At 39.9% G+C, this 22240-nt stretch overlaps 1 protein-coding gene across 1 annotated transcript in view; it reads right to left on the bottom strand.

The window, feature by feature from the left end:
* Positions 1 to 22240, bottom strand: part of LOC109917140 (protein Hook homolog 3-like) — a 37117-nt gene that overhangs the window by 3811 nt on the left and 11066 nt on the right. The window contains exons 6-19 of the mRNA XM_048617808.1: positions 20368 to 20531; positions 19785 to 19925; positions 18568 to 18769; positions 18157 to 18267; positions 17068 to 17155; positions 14815 to 14881; positions 12303 to 12443; positions 11157 to 11244; positions 10188 to 10193; positions 6248 to 6282; positions 5315 to 5397; positions 3434 to 3537; positions 2979 to 3083; positions 64 to 135 (exon numbers count right to left, since the gene is read on the bottom strand). Coding sequence (XP_048473765.1) covers positions 64 to 135; positions 2979 to 3083; positions 3434 to 3537; positions 5315 to 5397; positions 6248 to 6282; positions 10188 to 10193; positions 11157 to 11244; positions 12303 to 12443; positions 14815 to 14881; positions 17068 to 17155; positions 18157 to 18267; positions 18568 to 18769; positions 19785 to 19925; positions 20368 to 20531 — 1407 coding nt within the window. The remainder of the gene's footprint in view (positions 1 to 63; positions 136 to 2978; positions 3084 to 3433; positions 3538 to 5314; positions 5398 to 6247; positions 6283 to 10187; positions 10194 to 11156; positions 11245 to 12302; positions 12444 to 14814; positions 14882 to 17067; positions 17156 to 18156; positions 18268 to 18567; positions 18770 to 19784; positions 19926 to 20367; positions 20532 to 22240) is intronic.

The following is a 22240-nucleotide window of genomic DNA, read 5'->3' as shown; positions in this document are numbered from 1 at the left end:
ATTTAAAGGGGAGAAAAAAAAAATAAATTGGGCATGGGTTCTAGTAAATTTCTAGAGACTTACCATATTGTACCAGGCACTGATGATCAATTTCTCTTCTTGGTCTCTTTGGGACTTGTTTTTTTCGAAGTCATTCTAACAAGAAACAGGAAGTAATTTTTTTTAAAAAAAAGGCTCATTTAAACAAAGAGAGCCAGCCAGAATAAGAACAGTGCCCTCGAGCTCTTCCTGAGAGCATAATGCATTATCAAACAGAGCATCATGTGTTCATGCAATTGTTAGGGGCATATTAGACGTCAGATACAGCCAATATGGTATATTTCATTTTCTTCTTATTTGTTCAAGGGATTTGGGCATTACCAATTAGGCCAGTTTTTATTGCCCACCCGTAATTAGCCTAATTGAATAGGTATTCAATTAGGCGAATGGCCTGCTCATGCTCATCTTTTATTTTTCTTGCGCAGAACATCCGCTCGGGTCCTGGGTCACTAATCCAGCGACATTACCACTTATGGCATAGAACAGATAAAAGGGAAGGGTAACATTAACACCAACAATGTAACTTGAGCCACTCCAAGTTATTCACTTAATAAAACAATATCTGCCTAGTTACAAAATGTTCTACATTAAAGATGCAACCTTGGTACTCAGGCACTTTACAGACCTAATGAATCAAACATTAATCTCTAAACCTTGAAAAAAGCATTTTCGAATGGAGACACAACAGCCCTGAATAGTCCAGCTGTTTAAGAGAACAAGCAGTTGCTTGATTGACAAGGATGATTCTGTGTAAGGTCCCCAACTTGGGTCCCATCAACTGGTGTAGCTAGTGAGTGGCCCGGAATAGGTCAGTGTACAATTTGAACTCCAATGCCATTGTGCAAGTGATTTTCTGCTAGGCTTCTTGTTTGATATTCAGTCAGAATGGGAGTGCGAGCCTGTCCAGGATGAGCTATACCTCACACAGCAGTAGAACAGCCAATGAAAATCCACTGGGTTCTATAGTGGATGCTGGCCGCATGTGGAACTAAATCACCAAGATTCAGACCATGCCCTTAGCACAGCAGGATTTAAAACCAAAAATTCTTTCACAGATGTGGGCATCGCTGGCAAGGCCAGCATCTGTTGCCCATCCCAAACTGCCCTTGAACTGAATGGCAGCCAAGATTCAAACACATGCCTGTGGGCCTGGAGTCACAACAATGCCAGAGAAGTAAGATGGCAGATTTTCTTCCTGAAAGGACAATAACACAAACTAGATGAGTTTTTAGGACAGTCTACAGTGGCTGCACTTAGGCTAGTTTTTAATTCAAAATTCAACGCCTTCCATGATGGGATTCAAACCCACGTTCACCAAAGCATTAGCCTAGGCCTCTGGATGACTAGTCCAGTAACATTATCACTATGTCACCATTTACATATACAAGACCACTGTCACCGCAACTTCTGTTGGATTGCATTTGTAAGGTCATAATCAACTCCAATGATACTGCAGGGAATTAAAAGTTTCTAAAGGTTTTTGAAAAAAAATTGGAAAGTAAAAGATGGCAAACTGTTTAGTTTGTTCTGTTGGAGCACAATTTTATATTGGGCAATATGTATTGCAATCTCTTTTCTCTCTGGTGTGAACACTCCACCCTCTGCAGTTGGCTACGTACCAATATTAATAATAGAAAAACTAAATTAATGCAAGAATAATTAGGGCAAGCAGCTGCCGCTATCCCAAATACAAAAGGCATCTTGCACTCCATGCATGACCTCTCGATTTGTTGTCACTACTAGGGAGCTTGTATAACATGGTTAGTTCTAGTTTGGCATTTGCAATTCCAATGCCAAAAAAAAAACTGCATTTTTTACATGGATGGTCAGAGACAAATGCAAAATCCTAATGGAACATATTTAGGAATGATTTTAGATGATACTTCATCCTTTTGGGAACATCTGAAAACAACACAATAACCAAATTTGCACAATTCAGCACTAGCCCTATTACACTTCGCAGAAACGTATGCTATTAGGCATAGGCCTTCTCCACACATTTTATTGACACTTATTTGAATGCAATAATGTGCATCATTACTGAATCTTCCACTCAATAGCCCTTCCCCTGGCTTCTTGTCCTTGCAGACATCACTCCCCCACTGATTCGCTGACTGATGAAAATACACAAGTTGGTTGAAAACATCCATCCTGCACCTTGCTCCATGATGATATGTTCAATTCACCTCCTGCTTACCTTCCATTTAACAGAATATTTGCAGGAATGTTCCTGAGCAATATCTATCAGCAGACATCCTTTGGATCAAGGAAGGAGTCACTAACAAGCTCCTCCTGTTGACAGGCAGGCTTTGTATTACCAAGGGAAGAGAGGTCCCTACCACACAGGTTCAGGGCAAACAAGAGCCACTGTGCAGCCAACCTCCACCACAGGCCTCAGTACAAACCGTCAACAGACATGCAGAGAGACACAAACAATGCTGTACATTACTGAATGCCCTCTTCACAGAATAAATGGTGGACTTAGCAAGTGAGGATGATTTCTTTTTGCTCAGGGAATTTGCATTTACTAACTACTCAGTAGTAAGCAAGAACTGTAACATGAGCCTCTTGAGACGTTCGCTAAGATTTCTATCAAAATGAAAGCAATGTGACATTTCGAAGATTATGAAACTGTTCTCTTGCTCTTATCCGGGCACTTTGCAACAGGGAGAAACTGATTCCAATGATAGGACAGTCAATCACCAGAGGAGAGAGATTTAAGGAAAAGCAGCAGGGGGAAAATGAGAATTAAAAACAGTGTAATGCTATGTTACATGAAAGGGTTGTGAAAGCATTTAATAATAACTTGCAAAAGGGAATTAAATAAAACTTTAAAAAGGTTAAATTTGCAGGGGCACAGGGAAAGAACACAGCAAGCGAAACTAATTGGACAGCTCTTGTTCACCAGCTCTTCAAAGGCGTCTAATTAAAAACCTCACCTCTAACAGTTGAATCTTAGCCTCTTTCTCATGCAGCTGGTTTCTCAGGGCTTGGACCTCAGGAGCAGTTGTTGGAGTTTGTTTTGGGTCGAGGGTTTGAATCACCTGGGAGAAAAAGGAAAACAGAAAACATTTTGAAGGATCCAGTCAAACATCTGTACTGGAAAATGCTCAAAATGTAATGGTCAATCTCACTGGTGGAATTTCAGTCATCCTTACCCTGGGTTAATCTGAATCCACCCAAAGCTAATTGAAAAAACCTTAGGGAACAGAACAGATTCTAAACTTTTATCCAAATTAACTTTGTTGCTATGTCTCTTAAACCATAGGAATGTTAATGTTGTAGGCTAGCAAGAATTTTTAATATTTACTGCAATCTTTTTATTTAAAACTGGTTTTCATCTGAAAAATATATGAATTATAGAATGATACCCAGAGGCGATCAAAGGACTTACCGTTCTTGCCTTCTCTAGATACCTCTTGTATCTTTCCTCCATGGCCTTCATGTCTTCATCTTTCTTCTTCAATACTTCCTGAAGTTCGTCAATTTTTCGGGCTGCTATAAATTTAGAAAAAAAATACTGTACTTAAAAATGTTTATTGTTCAGGGTCCAACAATGCATTTCATTGTAAATAATTCTTCTGAACACTTTCTGCTTTTCTAAATATTGCTGCAGTTGGTGGTTAACTTAGCTTCATATTTCAGGGGTAGGGAGTACACAACGTATCCCCTTGCTCTTTTCTCTCCCTCTTCCAAAAGTTATCCACTGGACCGATTTTTTAAAAAAAAATGTTTTGGGAGGTAGACATCAATGGCAAGGTCAGCATTTGTTGTCCATCCTTAATTGCCCTCAAAATGAATGGCTTGCTAGTCCATTTCAGAGGGAAGTTAAGTTGACTACATTGCTGTGGGTCTGCAGTCACAAGACAACTAGACCAGGCAAGGATGTCAATTTCCCTTTCGAGAAGTCATTAATGAATCAGATGGGTGCTTACAAAATACATGGTCACCATTACAGAATACTAGCTTTTAACTGTACATTCAATAACTGAAATTAAATTCAACTGACTGCTGTAGTGAGATTTGAACCCATGTCCCATTAGCCTGGGTCTCTGGATTACTAGCCCAGTAACATTAAGACTACCCATCTTGCCATATATTGGGTACTTTCTGTTCAATTTCTCATTGAAGCATACATAATTTGCACGGGGTTCAACAGGGTAGGTTGGAGATGGACCAGAATGGTGCAAATGGTTCACTTGGTCAATAGGAGTCTGGAACCAGGGGACAGAGTCTCTGAATAACATTTATGACCGAGATGAAGAGGAATTTCGTGACTCGGAGATTGCGAATTTTTGAAATTCTCCCCCCAAGAGGGCTGTGGGGGTCATCACTTAGATACGAGGAATAGGAGACAGTGCAAGAAAATGGTGTTTAGGTAAATGATCAATGGTGATTTAGTTGAATAATGAGATGGCTTGATGGGCTGAATGCCCTATTCCTACCCATTTCCCTATAGTTTTATGATACAGAATGATACCACTGATGCAGGTTTAATCCCTGCACAGGTTGTGTAGTTTACGGAAGTCCTGACTCCTGACCTTACCCCACGCTTGCGAAATGATGCCCCTCAAGCTATATGTAACCAATTATCTTTTCTCCATGGGGAAGGATGACTCTGGTGTTTTGTGGACCACTGTTAATTATTTAGTACCAGCCTTCATTCTAGAGACTGCCAAAACCATGACTTAAAAAGATGATTGACTATTTAACTCCTAATCTAAAAACAAAGCCACAACGGGATAAGGGTGCGTCAGTTAGACTGAGACTTCAGTTGCCATACTAGCTGAGTGATAATCTGTCAGAGTTAAACTGAGCCCTTACTGGATCCACTGCACAATCTGAAGAGGCGCAGAATATGGGGGTGGGGGGTGGGGGTGGGTGCGGGTGCATGGTCTGGGGGCAAATCACACTACACAAGGCCCATTTCCCCATGGCTCTCCACGCTGGCTTCCAGTTCCTCCCAAATGTTTATGGTCTTAGCACAGAGTGGTGGCCCCAACTTGCACTAACCTAGGGACTGTACTGGTACTTGCTAACATTGCTCCCAAAATTACAACCTTGAAATCAAACAGGAATAATGCTCACTCAATTCTTGTTGCATGTCGATCACAGTTAATGCAGAACAGCTGCAGCATTTGACCTCATGACAGTAAACTCATTCCAAAGTTTCAGTGTGCAAAGTGCACCAAGATGTCTGAATGTGCTGAGGAGATTCACTAGTATGGGTAATTCATATTTCTTACCCAAAAGTCTTACCACTTCCAATACTTACTGTGGCTGTCAACAGTAGGCTCTAAGTCATCAATGTACTCTCTCTTTTTCTGTAGTTCTGTGTGGGCTTCATGAAGCTTCTCTCTGTAGCAATATGAAAGGATTCAATTTGGGATTGCAGCACCTTTCTGAACAAGTTAGGCACATTACAAAAGGTGGAAGAAATTGTCAAAAGGAGTATCAAAGAGACAATTTTAATAAGGTATGCAAGCAGGGGAAAAAGGCCCTAATTTCAGAACCACATTGAGCAGCTTCAACCTGCCATTTCATGGCTGCTCCAGAGTTGATTGTCTGATTGTCCTCTTTGGAGTGAGATAATAAGGGAAAAATTCTGAAATAAAAACAGAAATTTCTGGAAAAGCTCAGCAGATCTGGCAGCATCTGTGGAGAGAAATCAGAGTTAATATTTAGGGTCGAGTAACCTTTCCTTAGAATGCGACCTGAAACCTCAGATTGTGTTAAATATTAGCACTAATGTTAATGGAGAAAATTATCACAGTATAAACAATGCAATCATTTTACAATTACCTACACTGCACTGCTTCAGTGTGCAGAGATCAGACGAGTTTTAAACTCTACCTGCATCATACACCATTGTCAGAGGTGGTTGGACATTAAAGTCCATTGAGACAAACACAAATCAAGACTTATGTCGATACAAAGATAATGAAGGCTTCTCTGCCGAACTTCTAAATACTCATTAAGAAGGAGCCTTGCAGTTGTGTATTCCACTATATTTCTATGAAAAATTTACAAAACAGTTCCTAAATGGCTGCGGAAGATTTAACAGAACATCAGAAATAATATGTATTTGGTTTTATGGGACATAATTTTTTACAGTTTCAACAGGATGATTGCAGATATTTCATGGGGAACTATCATTTCTAATTTCGTCTGTAAGGGCAAACCTGCATTGATGACTCTTTCTACTTACAAGTGTTCATCCAGCTTCCGTTTCAGAAGATTAGACTACAAGGAGAAAACAAAGAGAGGAAGGTACACAGTTGAGTTATATACTGGAGCAAAAACATACAACTGTCTCTTCTTCAAAGATCCACGGAAATAATTCTCACATCTACATGAATTACTCACATCGGAAGAAAAATGAAAGCACAATTAAGCACAAAGTCAGAAATAATCTGAATGGACTCCTTGTCCGAAACCACAACTCTTTCACTTGACCATCAAGTTGTAGTATCCCTTTTAACAATGATTTAAATGAGTTCACTGAAATGCCATTATGTATCAATCAGACCTTCGATGCAGCTAGTTTGCTGTTTCTGAAATAGCTATAACCCAATAAGGGAAACAAAATCGTTACCCTACTATCGCTACTTCAACTTTACAACCTCCACTGTGTTGACAGTAAGGCTATTTTTACCTCTATTCTCATTCATTCCCTGACCACAAAACTCTGGAACTTCTTACTTCCCTCAGCCTTGCCATTCTTGTATAGGTTACAAGATTTATAATACAAATTTAACCTCAGAACCACTGTTTCTTATCTTCTCTTTGAACACAAATGTTTGACATCCTGCACTATAGGCCTTGGGCTTTCACCCTGGATTTCAAATTAAACAGATGTGGAAAAATGCGTGTACAATTGTTATGGGGATACCTAAAGTGGCCAGGAGGATTCAAATGTCACTTAATTCTTTGATAAGCTGTATCTGTGTACTGATTTCTTAAGGTTCCTCAATAGGCAACTTTCACATCAGAAGAGGAGACAAAGACCTAAAATAAAAGAAAAATGATCCATAATATTGGAAACATATCTTTGTCACTCCAAACGCTTAGATTTCCAGAAAATGTCATTAAAGCCTCAAAGTGGTTGTGAAATCTCTCATTCTGGGGCTAAAGGGAACATTACCTTTTGCTGAATGCAAGTCAACATTTGAGACAAATGGTAATGTTATCCATGGAAACCTTCACATTATGCCTGGCGTGCACCCTTTATTTGGAGTATTAGTCATGTATTTGCTGGGAGTGCGGGTAAGTTAAATTCTTGCTATTCTAAAGAAAACAAGTAATATTACATATAAAAACAGAAATTGTTTTCTGTTTTCGTTTAGATTTCCAGCATGTGTCTTTTGGTTATAAACACTATCAATTCAGTTCATTACATTCAAAATATTGTTCTAACTCAAAAGTAGACTTGCACTCCTAACTGGGGCCTTTGTAACCAAAAAGTGGATCTCTCAGAGGAGGTGCAGATTTCTACATGCTGTGAATTATCATGGTTTTTACAGCTGTGGTTTAACAATTAATCATTTTCTGGAATTTGAACACTGTTTAGTTATGAGTAACAGACAGTCTTCGCAGATATTATGCTGCAGTTATACAAAACTCTAGTTAGAGCCCATCAAGAGTGCGGAGTAGATTCAGGCATCACACCGTCGGAAGGATGTTTTGGTCCTGGAGGGAGTTCACTACAGATTTATAAGGATGATACCTGGATTTCAGGGGTTAAGTTATGAGGAGAGGTTAGTCAAATTAGGCCTTTTCTGTCTAGAATTTAGAAGGCTAAGGGGTGATCTAATTGAAGTCTAGAGGATACTAAGAGGGAAATACAGGGTACACAAAGATAAACTATTTCCACTAATTGAAGATTCTAGAACCAGACAGCATAGTCCAAAGTTAGGGCTGGGCCATTCAGGAGAGATGTTAGAAAGCACTTACGCATGCAAATAGTGGTGGAGATTTGGAACTCTTGTTCAAACAGTAGTCGATGTTAATTCAATTGTTAAATTTAAATCTGAGATAGAACAAACTTTGGTTATGCAAGGGATATGGGCCCAAGGCAGGCATATGGAGTTAGGCCACAGATCAGCAGTGATCTTATTGAATGGCAGAGCAGGCTCGGGAGCTGAATGGCCTACTCCTGTTCCTACCAGAATATTAAATTCCAGGAGGTGTGTCAATATTAATAGGAAGCTGTTGTTATCCACACATACATGAGCAAGCACACATACACATACTTAAATAAAAACCAAAGAATTGCAGATGCTGTAAATCAGAAACAGCTGGAAGAGCTCAGCAGGACTGACAGCATCTGTGAAGAGAAATCAGAGTTAACATTCCAGGTCTGGTGACCCTTCTTTAGAACTCTGTGTTCTAAGGAAGTGTCACCGGACCTGGAATGTTAACTCTGATTTCTCTCCACAGATGCTGCCAGACCTGCTGAGCTTGTCCAGCTATTTCTGTTCTTGCTGTACTCTACCAAGGAGAAAGCCCACTGAAATGTAGCTGGCTCAAAAAGGCTGAAACTACAGTGGCGCATGACAGCACTACCTTCTCAAGTGCCATTAGGGATGGGCAATGAATACTGCCCTAGACAGTGATTTTATATTCTTTCACATCTTTTAAAAGAATAAAAAGAAAGAGTTACACTATTCAAATCAAGGACTATGCTCAATGCAAACTTGCTTCAGTGTTTCCTATATTGCAACAGTGTCTGCTTTTCAAATTGGCTATAAACTGCTTTGGAACATCCTCATGTTGAGATAGGCAGCGCACAAATGCAGGTTTTTGGTAGCAGCTGTCAACTTTATCTGATTTGACGTATCTGTACAAGCAAAGGAAATCTCAAGTCCATCCACAGGGATTGAAATTCCTGCCAAAAAAGGAATTTCTACTTCAAAATATTACTGGCTATACAGCATTTTCTGAGCATACAATTATGATTTCCTATTCCTCCCATAAATCCATTCCTAACTCTATCTGGTCCCATTTATAGTCAACTATTTTAGTTTGTATTATTCAGCTAGTCTTTTTGGATTGGTTTTTGAAACTCCAAAACTTTGTTCTGACCCTAGAGACCAGTCTTAAATTCTAAATCTGATATAGCTCTAATCCTCTCTCCTAGTTTGGTCCTTCGGTAATACATTGAGGGTTCACTGCTCGGTGGGAGTGTAGCCTTTAATTTGAAGAACTGACTTTGTTACATATCCTCGTTTGGTCCTTCTTATGGTCCACAACAATCCAGCAAGTTCAGAAATCCTAAACGAATACAAAGCATGCCAAACATTTGATGAAGACCTTACTTAACATGAAGGATGAGTGAAAGAGTTAGGTGACGATTTTACAACCATAATAACCAGGACTGAATATTATCTACAGCATTTAACCCTTTGAAAAGTTTCAGATATCACACACTTGTACTGAAAAAATATTCTCTATAAATTTTCAATTAGAGACATTGTTGAGAGGTAAGTAAAATGTCCTCGGAATTGATCATTCTATAATTCTATATGAACTGCCTAGCTCTGTGGCATGATCTGAAATCTAATTACTGATTATAGGGACATGGGAATGTACAATAAAAGGAAAATTTACTGTGGGCCACTGGCCAATGCCAGCAACACCATGCTTGGGATGTAAAAATCCATAGATCGTAGCAGAAGGTGGTGGTGTAACATTTGTTATTTTAAAGTCCTGGTAAAGGACAGGTCAAGAATCAGAAAGATAACATACAGGATGGGCAATGAGGTAGGAGAAGCACATTTCTCGCATTACCCAAACAGATAGAGGAGTTCAAGGAATATCTGTTTTATGATCTATTAACATCATCAGGTCATCTTCAGCAATAAAGAAATTGAGGCTCTGCACTCATCTTAGTAGGAAAAAACCGTCAGTCTTCAAAGGGTTAAAACCATGCCCAAACCAAAAATCAAGGAAAGAAAATTAGCACTTTAAATGTGAACATTGAACCTTGGAAGATTTCCAAATTAAATGGTGATTCAACATGAACAAGCAAAAAAATTTGCTAGGTGTTTAAACAGTGCACCAGGCCAACAGTGCGTGCAATTTTTCCACTGATTTATGTTTTTGCTGTACACTAATTCTGGATGAATTTCTGATGCTGATATACTTACAATGGCCTATTGCAGATGAGAACACAGAAGGGAAAAGAAAGAAATACATTAGACATTTACAAACCAAAGTTAATCCACATTAGTCAGTGCCACATTGTACATTACATCTTCGTTAATGAGAGGATGTTATATTTGAAACTTTTGACACAGCTGCCCAGTGAATGGAAGAACAACTCAAACTGATCTATACAAAAGTTACACATATGGTCTTCAATCTTCGATTTCTCTCTACCCTTGATTAGGTGAATGATTCAGGTTCTTTTCTAATTAATCCTTCTTCTTTATCGCTGTAATCTCCTCCAGCCCATAACCCTCCTGATCTACCAAGCATATCTGACTTTAATTACTGCACCATCAGTGACCTAGCCTTGAGCTGTCGGCACCCTAAGCTTTGGAATTCCAATCTTAAATTTAAACTCTCTGAACAAGCCTTCAGCTACTGACCCTACTATTGTCTAACATGTACCGATGTCAAATTTTGCTTCATAACTGTGAAGCCTCTTGAGAGGTTTTATGCGATTTAATGCGCTGTATGAGTACATGCTTTTGTTTGTTACAACTGACCTTTAAGTGCCTGTAGAATGGAGGAAGATAATTAAATGTGCAAATTTTCTTCTTTAAGTTTGTACAAACATCACCAGCAAACTTCTCCAACAAATTCTTCAGCTGCAATCACATAATCTGACTGGCTTCAGCATCATGATTCTATTTCAAACCCCATCTAGCTCCACAGGCAAAGTTAGCGCTAATGATGAGGTGGACCTTTGAGAATTAGATCAGGCTAAACTTCACTTCAGACATGACACAAACAGGAGGATGGGATTAGTTGCAGGAGATGGAACAAGCAACAGCAAGAAAGACGTACACAGATGAAGGGCGGGAGATTACGTGAAGTGATTCCAGGCTTCACTGGGCATGTTGTTCTTTCCTGAAGACTAGGCTAGATTACTATTCAGCATTTGTACTCACATCTTCAGCCTTACTTCCTTGCTCCTGTAGAGCCCTTTGGAGTTGATCGACTTGTGACCGTAACTCAGTGATCTGCTGTTGATTCAACCTAGAGCACATTGGTTACAAGGGTTAAAAATGCACTCCTTATCATCCAGTTGCCCAAAGTGTTTGCATTACATTGGCAGCCCTTGCTTTTGAGAAAAATAATAAAAATTTCCATCCATGAAAACAAAAACATTAGTGATCAGCTTTGCTGCAGAAGATAGGAGCAAGACTAATACAATAAAACTATCAAAACTGTCTATACTAATTGTATGCATACTGGAGTGTCAAGGGCCTAGAGGGATTTAAATTAATGCCCCCTTGTGTCTCAAATGATGATACCAACAAATCTTGCTGATCTGATTTAGGATTTATCCTTCAATACATTCCAAACTCCTGCTTCACAAAGTTCAAACAGGACAACCAAGCAAAGAAGAAACAAGAGAACTGAGCTGCACCCTCCCCTCCCAACCTCCCCACTACACACACCCCTCCCCCAACCTCTTCCCACTCAGAGGCTGAGGGGTTATACCTTGGCACCTAATTTCAATTCTTGAGCCTCTGCTTTTGGGAAGGTAAGTTGTAACACAACTATATCCCAGCATTAAGAGATACTTAAAGAGTGCCAGATCATACACCATCTATATACAGCAGCTTCTTACATGTTCTTTTCTTTCACCTGCCCCTCAAAAGAAGCACTTCAACTGTAAAAAGGAGCTTGTCCTTTGGTCAAATCACTTGTGTTCGACATTCAGGTTAAACCTGAATCATACTGAAATTCCATAGGGCAAAAGCGTTTACATGGACACGTACATTTATATTCCATATTCAAACACACACATACATATGCACATTATTAATTGCTCTAGTGGGATTTTCAGATTTCTGTGCAATGAAATGCAGTTTTCTTGGAGATACTGAGCAAAAGGAGTTTATTTTAGATCATCTGTTGCAACACAAAATCCTGCAACCACAGGCCTAGATTCTCCACAGCAAGAAACAACACAATTCAAGTACGTGCTTGCATAACTTGAGTAAAAACACACCAACAAGGACGTTACTGTCTTACTGTCTGTAACTCCTCCACCAAGCCCATCAACGTATTTCCTATTTGCTGCTAACCTGTTTTCATTCTCCAGTTTGTGTTTGTTCCTGTTGGCATCATCCAGCATACTCTGGAACTCCGTTAACCGGTTGTTGTATGTCTCCTCTTGTTGTACACGTAGCATCTTATTCTCCCGTTGCAGCTGAATGATCTTTTCCCTGAAAGCATTATAAGCCACACAACAGTATTGTCAAACTAAGCACGAAGGTAAATTTCTTTTAGGAAATTAAGATCCCAACAGTTTGAGTTCTTTTAAAAAGAATGAATGTGCTTTTATATAGCAGCCTTCATAATATCAAGATGGCTTAAAGTGCTTTGTAACCTCAGGCTGGAATCACCTGCTAGCAAAAGGAGTACATCACAGAAGTGCTAAGGGAAGACAGGGGCAAGGGGATCAGAAGAGGCCTCTCAATGGACAATCCCTGCACTATGTTCATGTGCTCAATCAGGCATTGATTGCTTTTGATTGAGCCTTCCCACCCACAGCTGACAAGCAAACGCACTCTTTGTGCTTTCAGAATGCCACATGTCAGCAAATCCTCTTGCAGATGGGTTAATCATAGTGGTGGTGCGCAGAAGCCTTTATGTGGTCCTTAATTTGTAATGGAAGGGTGGAAGGGTGTCAATTGGCAGCAGGGCAGGAGGATCAACTACGGACTTGCCCACCCTTACCTTAATTCCAGTGAAAATGGAAAAGTGACAGAATCGGCTAAGCCACCACCCTGCCTAATTAAGTGCCTTTCTTGCCTCCTGTTTTGCTGCCTCCAGGAGTACAAGACTCTACTCAGAGAATCAAACAGTATAGAGGGATTTCATTCGACCCATCATGCCTCTACTGGATCTTTTAAAAAAAAAAATCCGCAATTAATCCTACTCCTTGTTATTTTGCTTGCAAAATTCTGATCTCAATGCATGATATGGGAATTGCATTTCTATAGGACCTCGACATTGCCTTTCAACATCTAAAGTGCTTCATGATTTCTCATTCTTGTATAATGCTCACTGTTTCTTAGTGCAACCATCCCTGTACACATGATCCCACAAAACGCAAATAAAAAAATCATTTCAGTGATATTGATGAATGCCAAGATGGGGATGTGGGGAGTGAAGAACACCCTCTCACCTCCAGTAGCATTAGGCTAGCTTGCAAAATATTTGTGAGGTGTCATCACTTGCAGTGTTTTATGATATCTGGGGTTGGGACAATTGGAAAATGAGAAGGAAGTGGAAGGGAATGCCAAGCCACATTGGCAGAGTACATTCCAAACTATGAATGAAACCAGGGATTGAAATCAGCAACAAGCTGTGCTTTGGCCACAGCCAATGTTAACTGCTGAATCACTTATGCAGCGTACCAAACAAAAGAGACTACACATTAATTTTGTTTTCCGTAGAAAAAGTATGTCATCGCCATTTTGTCTTAAATAAAAAACTGAAATTAGATTTGCACTTCTCCAACTTCAGATTTTTAAAGCTATTTTTGCATTCAAGTCAAAGCTAGTTGCATGACAGTAACTTCTACTTAAATCTCAATTATGTTCACTGACCACATCAAAGGCATTGATTTCTCATGGCATACACGATCGCACATTCTATTACTGTACTTCAGTCTCAGTACTGTACCACAGCTAAGTGAGCATATTTCATGTCAGTTTGGGTAACGTGTATTTCAATGTATTTGATGGATGTGTTGCTTTTTACAATCCATCTGCAGTAACTCAGTAGAGACCAGAAGTCAAATCTGGGATCCACGGAGAAGAGTATGCGACACTAGAACGTCGCAATTGTCAACTAGAGGAAGTTCAGGCAAGCCCAGCAGAATACACTGGAATAAAAGCAAAATGCTACAGATATTGGAGTTCTGAAATAAAAACAGGGAGGAGAGACTTTGGAAATGGAATCAGTCTCTTCCAAAGAAGTGTCATGTTGGACTTATAAGGTAAACTCTTGTTCTGCAAATGATATCAGACCAGTTGAGTTTCTTTAGCACTTTCTGCTTTTATTTCAAAATACACTGGAAATTTGTTTCAAATGAACATGTAACTCTTTATTTGCAGTGCGAGGTAATGTTCCTTGTAAAATTTTATTGTGTGTTGTAGCTCATTCAATGCAGTGGTACCTTGACATTTCAAGGCCTGTGTGTGGCCTTTCAGGCCGCCATGTAAGTGTGTTGCTTACTGGCATCATTGGTGCGAGATGCATAGCACCATTCACAAGGGCACAGCTGCCAAATGGTGGAATTGACATCGACATAGGCACTAAATATTAATGTAAACTAGTTTAGATGTGAACACTGTTGAAAGAAACTGGGCACAGCCAAGGATGGGTCATAGGAGGTAGCAAAGGTAGCCTTACTGAAAACAAAAACAGAAATTGCTGGAAAATCTCAGCAGATCTGAAGAAGGGTCACTGGGCTTGAAACATTAACTCTGCTTTCTCTTCAGGTGCTGCCAGACCTGATGAGCTTTTCCAGCAATTTCTGTTTCTGATTTCCAGCATCCCCAATTCTTTTTTTTGTAATGGACTTACTGGAGCACTGCAGGAACCATCTCGGCTGCAAGGTTCCCTACTGACACATCTTGATCAAGGGCTGTGTCTGAAAAAAAAAACACATAGAAAAAAAAACACATAGATCAAAAAGTTATATGCAATACACATGTTTCAGACACATTTCCCCACATTTATAGTGTGCAGGACAAGTGATATCAAAAATCACATGACTGTACTGCTACAGGATGATCTCGGCAGTTTAAAATATATATAGGTTGTAGCTTCCAAAACCAAGGGCAATCTACACATTAGTTGAGTCTTTGGTTTGAGAATCGACGAAGATTATAAAGATAACAGGAAACAAAGTATAAATGGTAGCATGAATGGAAAATAATAATTTTGAAACAAAAGTATTAAATGCACAAAGCATACGGAAAATAGAAAGAAATCCAATCATTTATACCATGGGTATAACAATAATTACCCAAAAATGCAAGGTTGGAAAGATAATATTTTCCAACTAGTATACATTTAATAGGAAACGTTTATCTCATTTATCTTTAGAGGAAATTCATGTTGGACAGTAGGAAACAGCAAGAAAGAAAATGAATCAAGATCTAAGATTTCTGGGGATAAAGTTGGCTTTTCTAGTTTGCACTGAATGTTCCATTCTTGTTGAGTGCGACTGGCTGCTTTTTTTTTTAAAAAGATGGACTGTGCTTTTAATCCAGTGATACCATACAACATACTAACGCAGGACAGGAACAGGCCATTCAGCCCACAAAGTCTGCGTGAATTCCTAATCCTTATTCAGACTTGCTACTTATCGCGGGTTTCTATCCCACTGTTCACCTCCTGTTCACGTCCGTCAAAGTACACCCTAAATTTTGCTAACATGCCTGCTTCCACCATCTTCACTGGCAGTGCGTTCCAGGCCCCCAGCACAGAGTGTGAAAATTTATCCCCGCACTTCTCCCCTAAACTTTTCCCCTCTCACCTTGAATCTGTGCCCTCTTGTAGTTGATCTGTCCACCTCGGGAAAAAGCCTCTGTCTATCCACCCTATCTAATCCTCTCATAATTTTGTAGACGTCTATCAGGTTGCCCTTCAGCCTGCATCTTTCCAGTGAAAACAATCAATCGGAGTTTATCCAACCTCTCCTCAAAACTAAAACCCTCCAGACCAGACAATATCCTGGCAAACCTTTGCTGCACCGTCTCCAAAGCATCCAAATCCTTCTGCTACTGTGGCAACCAGAACTGCACGCAATATTCCAAATGTGGCCTAACTAAAGTTTTATATAGCTGTAACATAACTTGCCAATTTTGATATTCGATTCCCTAGCTGATAAAGGCAGGCATGCTGTATGCCTTCTTGACCACCTTATCCACCTGTGTTGCCACTCTCAGGGATATGTGGACCTGTATGCCCAAATCCCTCTGTATGTCAATGCTCCCAAGGATTCTGCCATTTATTGTATAATTTGCACCTGAAATTGATGTTCCAAAATGCATCACCTCGCATTTGTCCGGACTAAACACCATCTGTCATTTTACTGCCCAAATCTGCAATCTTTCTACATCCTGCTGTATCCTGTGATAATCCTCCTTACTGTCTGCAACTCTGCCAATTTTGGTGTCATCCACAAACTTACTAATTGGACCACCTACATTTTCCTCCAGATCCTTTATATTGTTTCAGGTGTTCCCGGTGGAACACCACTAGCTACTGATCTCCATTTCATATAGCACCCTTCCACCGCTACTGTCTTCTATGACCAAGCCAGTTCTGGGTTTGGCCATCTAGCCAAGTACAATGTCTTGATTCTACATAAAACCATGAGTATGCCCCAAATGCTAAACAGACTTTGAACTTACAGTATAATGAGAAGCATGGGGACGTTTAATTCATTTACATGCATTTGGTCATCACTGATAAGGCCAACGTCTGTCCTTGAATGTCCCCCAGAAGATGTTGAGCCTCCGCCTTGAATGCAACAGAGTAGCTTTGGGACATTATAGCAGGAAATTAAGCATCAATCACATATCTTTGGCACCACTTATAAGCCCAGACCAAATGAAAATGGCAGATTTACTTCCTTGAACCAGAGAACCAATATCCGGTTGTTATATTTTCATTGTTACCAATGCTAGATTTTGAATTCCAGATTTAATTAAATTGAAATAAAATACCCAGATTTTAAACCTCTCTCTCAAGATCATTGATCCAGCTATGTTGATTACTAAACCAGTAACAGAACCACATGCTAGCACACAACACCAACTGGTTTACCTGCTTTGTTCAGGAACTTTTGCTGCACTTGTGCACACCTCAGCTCTTCATTGGTTTCCCTGAGGGCATCTCGTTCTACTATTAACCGCTGGGGAAAAAAAATTCAATTAAAGTAAGCTGGTATGTAGCAGCTACAATTAAATGCAAAGTTTAACATTTTGCATTTGGACCACTGCTGTTTAATGGCTTTTCAACAGGAAATTTCCACGGTGTATTCATTTCACAGTTGCAGCTGCTCCCACAATACTAACGGCATGGCAAGAAGGCAGTTTGGCTAACAAATTCCTTCATTTGCAAATCTCCTGCTGAAAAGTCCAGTTCCCGTTTAAGGTGGGGTTTCTGGTTGGGTTCTCTTACTAACAAGTGGTTCCGTGGCCAACCTCTGTGTTTGGTCCTTTCCTTATTTGGAAAATGTAACCTAAAGACTAATAATGGGGCAAAATTTTCTGAACCATAGCTATCCCAAATTCACACAGGTAAATTAGCCAGTGGTGTTAAAACAAATTCTGCAAAGGTCACAGAGATGTTAATGAAAACATATCAATGATATATAATCTCTTTACTTCTGAAGAATAGTCATATTGGACTTGAAATGTTAATTTTGTTTCTCTCTCCATTGATGCTGCCAGCCCTGCTGAGTCACTCTAGTATTTTGCTGTTATTTCATATTCTCTTCAATGTCTCATTTGCAGCCCATCCTAAACTAATTTTCCTAATCATCCAATTCTGGAAAAAGTGACTATTTTCACTATTGCTTGGTGCATCAACAGGACTCTCAGCAATTATACAATCAGATACAAATCTGAAATAAAAACAGGAAATGCTCAATATGCTCTGCAGATTTGGCAGCATCTTTGAAGAGAGAAACAGAGGTAACCTTTCAGGTCAAAATCATCCTAAAATGTTAAGTTCAGTTGCTCTCTCCACAGAAACTGCAAGCCCTCTTGAGGATTCCCAACATTTTCTGTTTTTCACTTCCTAAGATCGTGGTTGGAACACTTGAAATGCTGATCGTCCACTCATTCAGGCTGATGGACATGTTTTGATTTCCACTGCGGGCTGGGTATAATTTTGGTATTGAGCACTTACCTCTTTCTCTTTCAGCAGTGCATCATGTTTTTCCTGTAAGTGCTTGAACTCAAACTGCCACTTCTCTGTTTTCATTGACTCTTCTATCTGTTTGTTGTGAAGTTCATGAACCTTCATAGTTGCAAACACAGTGAGAAATTAAAAAGAAAGGTCAGATTTTACTCCAGTTTGACAGGAAAAGAAGCTTAAATATGTTGAACAAGTTCAATATATCTGTGGCAAGATAGCCACAAGCGGTTTCCAACGTGGATGGGCCTACATGCAATTTAATATCAAGCCAGTCTTGGTCAAGTAACTATGAGGTGATTATTGTGATAAATGGAATTACTGTTGCTGGAAGGCACTGGAGCAGGTTAGAGATTGGCAGAAATTTCAACGGATAAAATGCGATAACAGCACATTTCACATTACCTGTCTCTTGTAAGTTTCCAGCTGACTACGTACTGAGTTTGCTTTTTTCAACTCTTCCTCTAGGTCAAAGGTCTTTTGCATGTACACAGTGTTCCTCTCCTCCAGGAGTTTGACTTGTCGACGCAGGTCTCCCAAATCCTCAAGCTTCCTCTTGTAAGCCTCCACAGTAGCCTCCAGCTTACTGACTTTGTCTGAAGAATGCCTATCAAACAGCATCCACAAAACTCTCATTTGCTCTGATTTCATTACTGTTTTAAAAGAAACCTTCTAAAGCCATTTTTACACGTGCAAAGTAGAAGTTCCTTACTTTAGCCAGAAAGTAGAAAGCTTGTGTTGAGTCAGCAGTTCCACAATGACATAATATCTTCATGTACCAATAACAATTTTTGATAGTTTTCCTAGCTACTTGTTGCTGTTTTTACTGTGCTGTCTAACATCTTTGCTCGGTGCCCACATTGGGAAGTCAGGTAATTCTAATTAGGTGAAGTAGAACAAAAGCCCAGAAAACTAGACAACTCCTGGTGTTGTTTGGAAAGAAAGGAGGTGGTAGTTAAGTGCACATCAATTTTTCCACAAAGAAATGATACATGACAGAGTGCAACAGCAGGAGAAAAAAATCATGAGGGTTTCAAAGTTGATAGGTTGTTTGGGATGAAAAGAGAAAAGCTTATTTCAAAATGCCTTGTGTTTCACTTGAACTTCCCCAAGAAGATGTATGGAATTTATATAGCACAAGAGCTGATATACTACTTGTCAACTAAATGTTTTGACTTGCTGACTTGGAAGGCTTTCATTTTGAATATTTAACAGTAACCTTAGAACCGGTGTGCACAAGAGCAAGAGTTTTCTAAAAATCCATCAAGACTAAAATAATTGGTCTATCCCAAAAACTGGAAGTCACAAAGAAAAATAAACCACTGGTGAGGAATTGTGGGATAATGAGGGAATGAACGCTTTAGGTTAATGAAGATAAACAAGCATAACAGTGACCATTAACAAACAAGCATGTCAGCCGCTACCCACTATTGTAACAACAGTCTGTGAATTGATTGTGGTGAGTGGATGGCCCTTCAGCTGGGGGTTCCTGGCTGCTGGTTGCTACTCAGTTCTTCATTACTTCTGCTACAAAAACACAACTTGGCTCAAGTTGCAAGTACAACACATTTCTATCATGCAATTTAAGTTTGCAAATTAGCAACCAGCAGTTGTAACCTTACCTCAAAACATCCATTTCATCTTTGAGAGACTGTGATTCCTCAGCCAGGCTGGTGAGCTCATCATTCCTGCGCTGCAGATCATACATCTCCTTCTCCATCTGCTCACATCGAATACGAAAATCATCCTTCATTCCTTCCAACCTGGGGAAGGAGCAGGAAGGGTTTAACTTTTCTTCAGAAAAAAATGGGGTATTAGGCTGGAATCTTGGATGTCCCCATCTACCTAGAATTTCCCATTGACAAGTACCAGGTTTATTTTGAGCCAACCAGGACAGCATTAAAACAGAAGGTGGAAGGAGAGGATTGTTCCATTCAGTTTCAGTCAAAATTACTTTTCTTCTACAATCTTCCGACACCTCAAGATACTTAGAGCTAATCAGATTTCTGTGGAATGCAAGCTCTTATAAAAAAAAAATACAACTCTTAATCAGTTTGGCTGCGAGGGACGGTGTCCACTACAAAATAATTTTCTGCACCTGATTTTGACATGCAATTTGTTTAAAGTATCCTCAAAGGTCTGGGTTTGCTGATTATTTTCCACCCCCCAACTGCATGCAGTAATTTAGTAGAGTAAGAAAGATACCTGAAGTTTTCCTCCTGTAACTGCTCCAGTTGACTCTGCATCAAAAGGAGTTTTTTGTTGGTGACACTGGTGGATTCCTCGAAGGAATCAGAGCGGGCCATCCGTTCACGCAGCACTTTGTTCTCAGCCATCAAGCTGCTCTTCTCATCCAGAAGACTTGTGACCTGAGGGGAAAACTTGAAAGAGTCACGGCCTTGGAAGGAGCAAGGAAGTGTGTTAGGAAAATCATTGCTGATCAGTGAAGGTTACTGAGCTCATGTGCAGCGCTCCAAACCCCTTTGATAAAAGCCATCTGATAGAGATCGCCTCCTAGACAAGGAATAAACATAACTTTTTCTTCCCACTAAGTCTGCTTTCAAAATGAAATGAACACAAGGCACTAAAAATGTGACTGCCCTTCCACACTGGTGTATTCTCAATACAACATATTTACCCACTTCGACAGAATGTGATGTTCCTAAATTGAAGCTACAGCTGTACAGTTACTTTGATCCCTCTTTAGGGACAGTATTATAAGTAGTGGTTCAAACTGGTTTCTCAGCATAGTATCTACATTTATAAACCTCTTCTTTCCTGTCCTTAGGCTCAACTACAAATAGAATAGCATAACACAGCTGTTAGATGTCTCCGTAAACAATCAAAACGTAGTTGCTTTTCAGTAGGAATGGACTACCTCCCTCTATCCAAGGTCTCCCTTGGTGTATATGGTGAGGCCCAAGTTGGAACATCAATTGTCAATGCTTTAAATGAACAAAACAACCATGGCACATGATAGGAAACATGAACAAATCAGGATAGTAGTGTGATGGTATTTTGTGGTTCATAAATATTCACAAAACTTGCATGCGCACTTAAACAGCACCGAAATCAAGTTAATCATGCACAGCCATTTTCAGGCAAATGACAAGTATAAGTCAACTCTGACTCCCTGCCAACCTCTTGGCTTCTTTACAGCCAGAAAGGCAGATGGGCTGGGCAGTCATCTTCTCCACAGCAGCTAACAATACTTCTGAGTTATACACAACATCTTTTGTTACTAGACACGAGTCTTCTCTTTCTGTCTTCCTCTTCCTTACTCCAAGCTTTGCTTGAGACATGCTCCTTGACCAAGGGTTGGCAGACATGTCAGATGCACTGCTTCATGACTTATTTTTTCATTGGGTGTAGATGTCCCTGACTGCCCATCCTAATTGTATTTGAACTGAGCAACTTGCTGGAACACTTCAGAAGATAACTAACAGTCAACAATATGTAGAACTGTCCCCAGGGTAGGGTGAATCAGGGCCCATAGTGGGACTATAGACTCCTGGGAAGAATTGGATGCCTAGGTGGGAGTGACCTTGACAAATCACAGGTGACAGGATGGCAGATTTCTTTCCCTAACAGGATATCAGTGAACCAGCAGGATGTTTACAACATTGTCAATTGTCTTGGTAATTGATACCATGAAACTATGTTTCTTTTCCAGATTAATTGAATTTAAATTTCATCTGTTGCTGTGTTGGGACTTGAACTGGCATCCCCAGAATATTAAGCCTCTGGATTATTTGTCCAGTGACATCACCACTATGTCACCATCTTCCCCCTAAATACTGAACAAAATCATAAGGACCAACTAAATATTCTGGCTGTGCTACATTACCCATTTCTAATGGAGTGTTAGGAGGGGTGGTACAATTGCCTCAGTAACCCTTGAGCTGAGGAGGGAGAGGTGAGAAGGGGCAACAGAAAAACTGAAGAGATAGTAGGAACTGCAGATGCTGGAGAATCTGAGATAACAGGGTCTAGAGCTGGATGAACACAGCAGGCCAAGCAGCATCAGAGGAGCAGGAAGGCTGATGTTTCGGGCCTAGACCCTTCTTCAGAAAATCAG

The sequence above is a fragment of the Rhincodon typus genome, chromosome 38, assembly GCF_021869965.1.
Source record: "Rhincodon typus isolate 14 chromosome 38, sRhiTyp1.1, whole genome shotgun sequence".
Classification (NCBI taxonomy): domain Eukaryota; kingdom Metazoa; phylum Chordata; class Chondrichthyes; order Orectolobiformes; family Rhincodontidae; genus Rhincodon; species Rhincodon typus.
The sequence above is the reverse complement of the archived record's forward strand: the minus strand, read 5'-3'. Positions and strand labels throughout refer to the sequence as shown.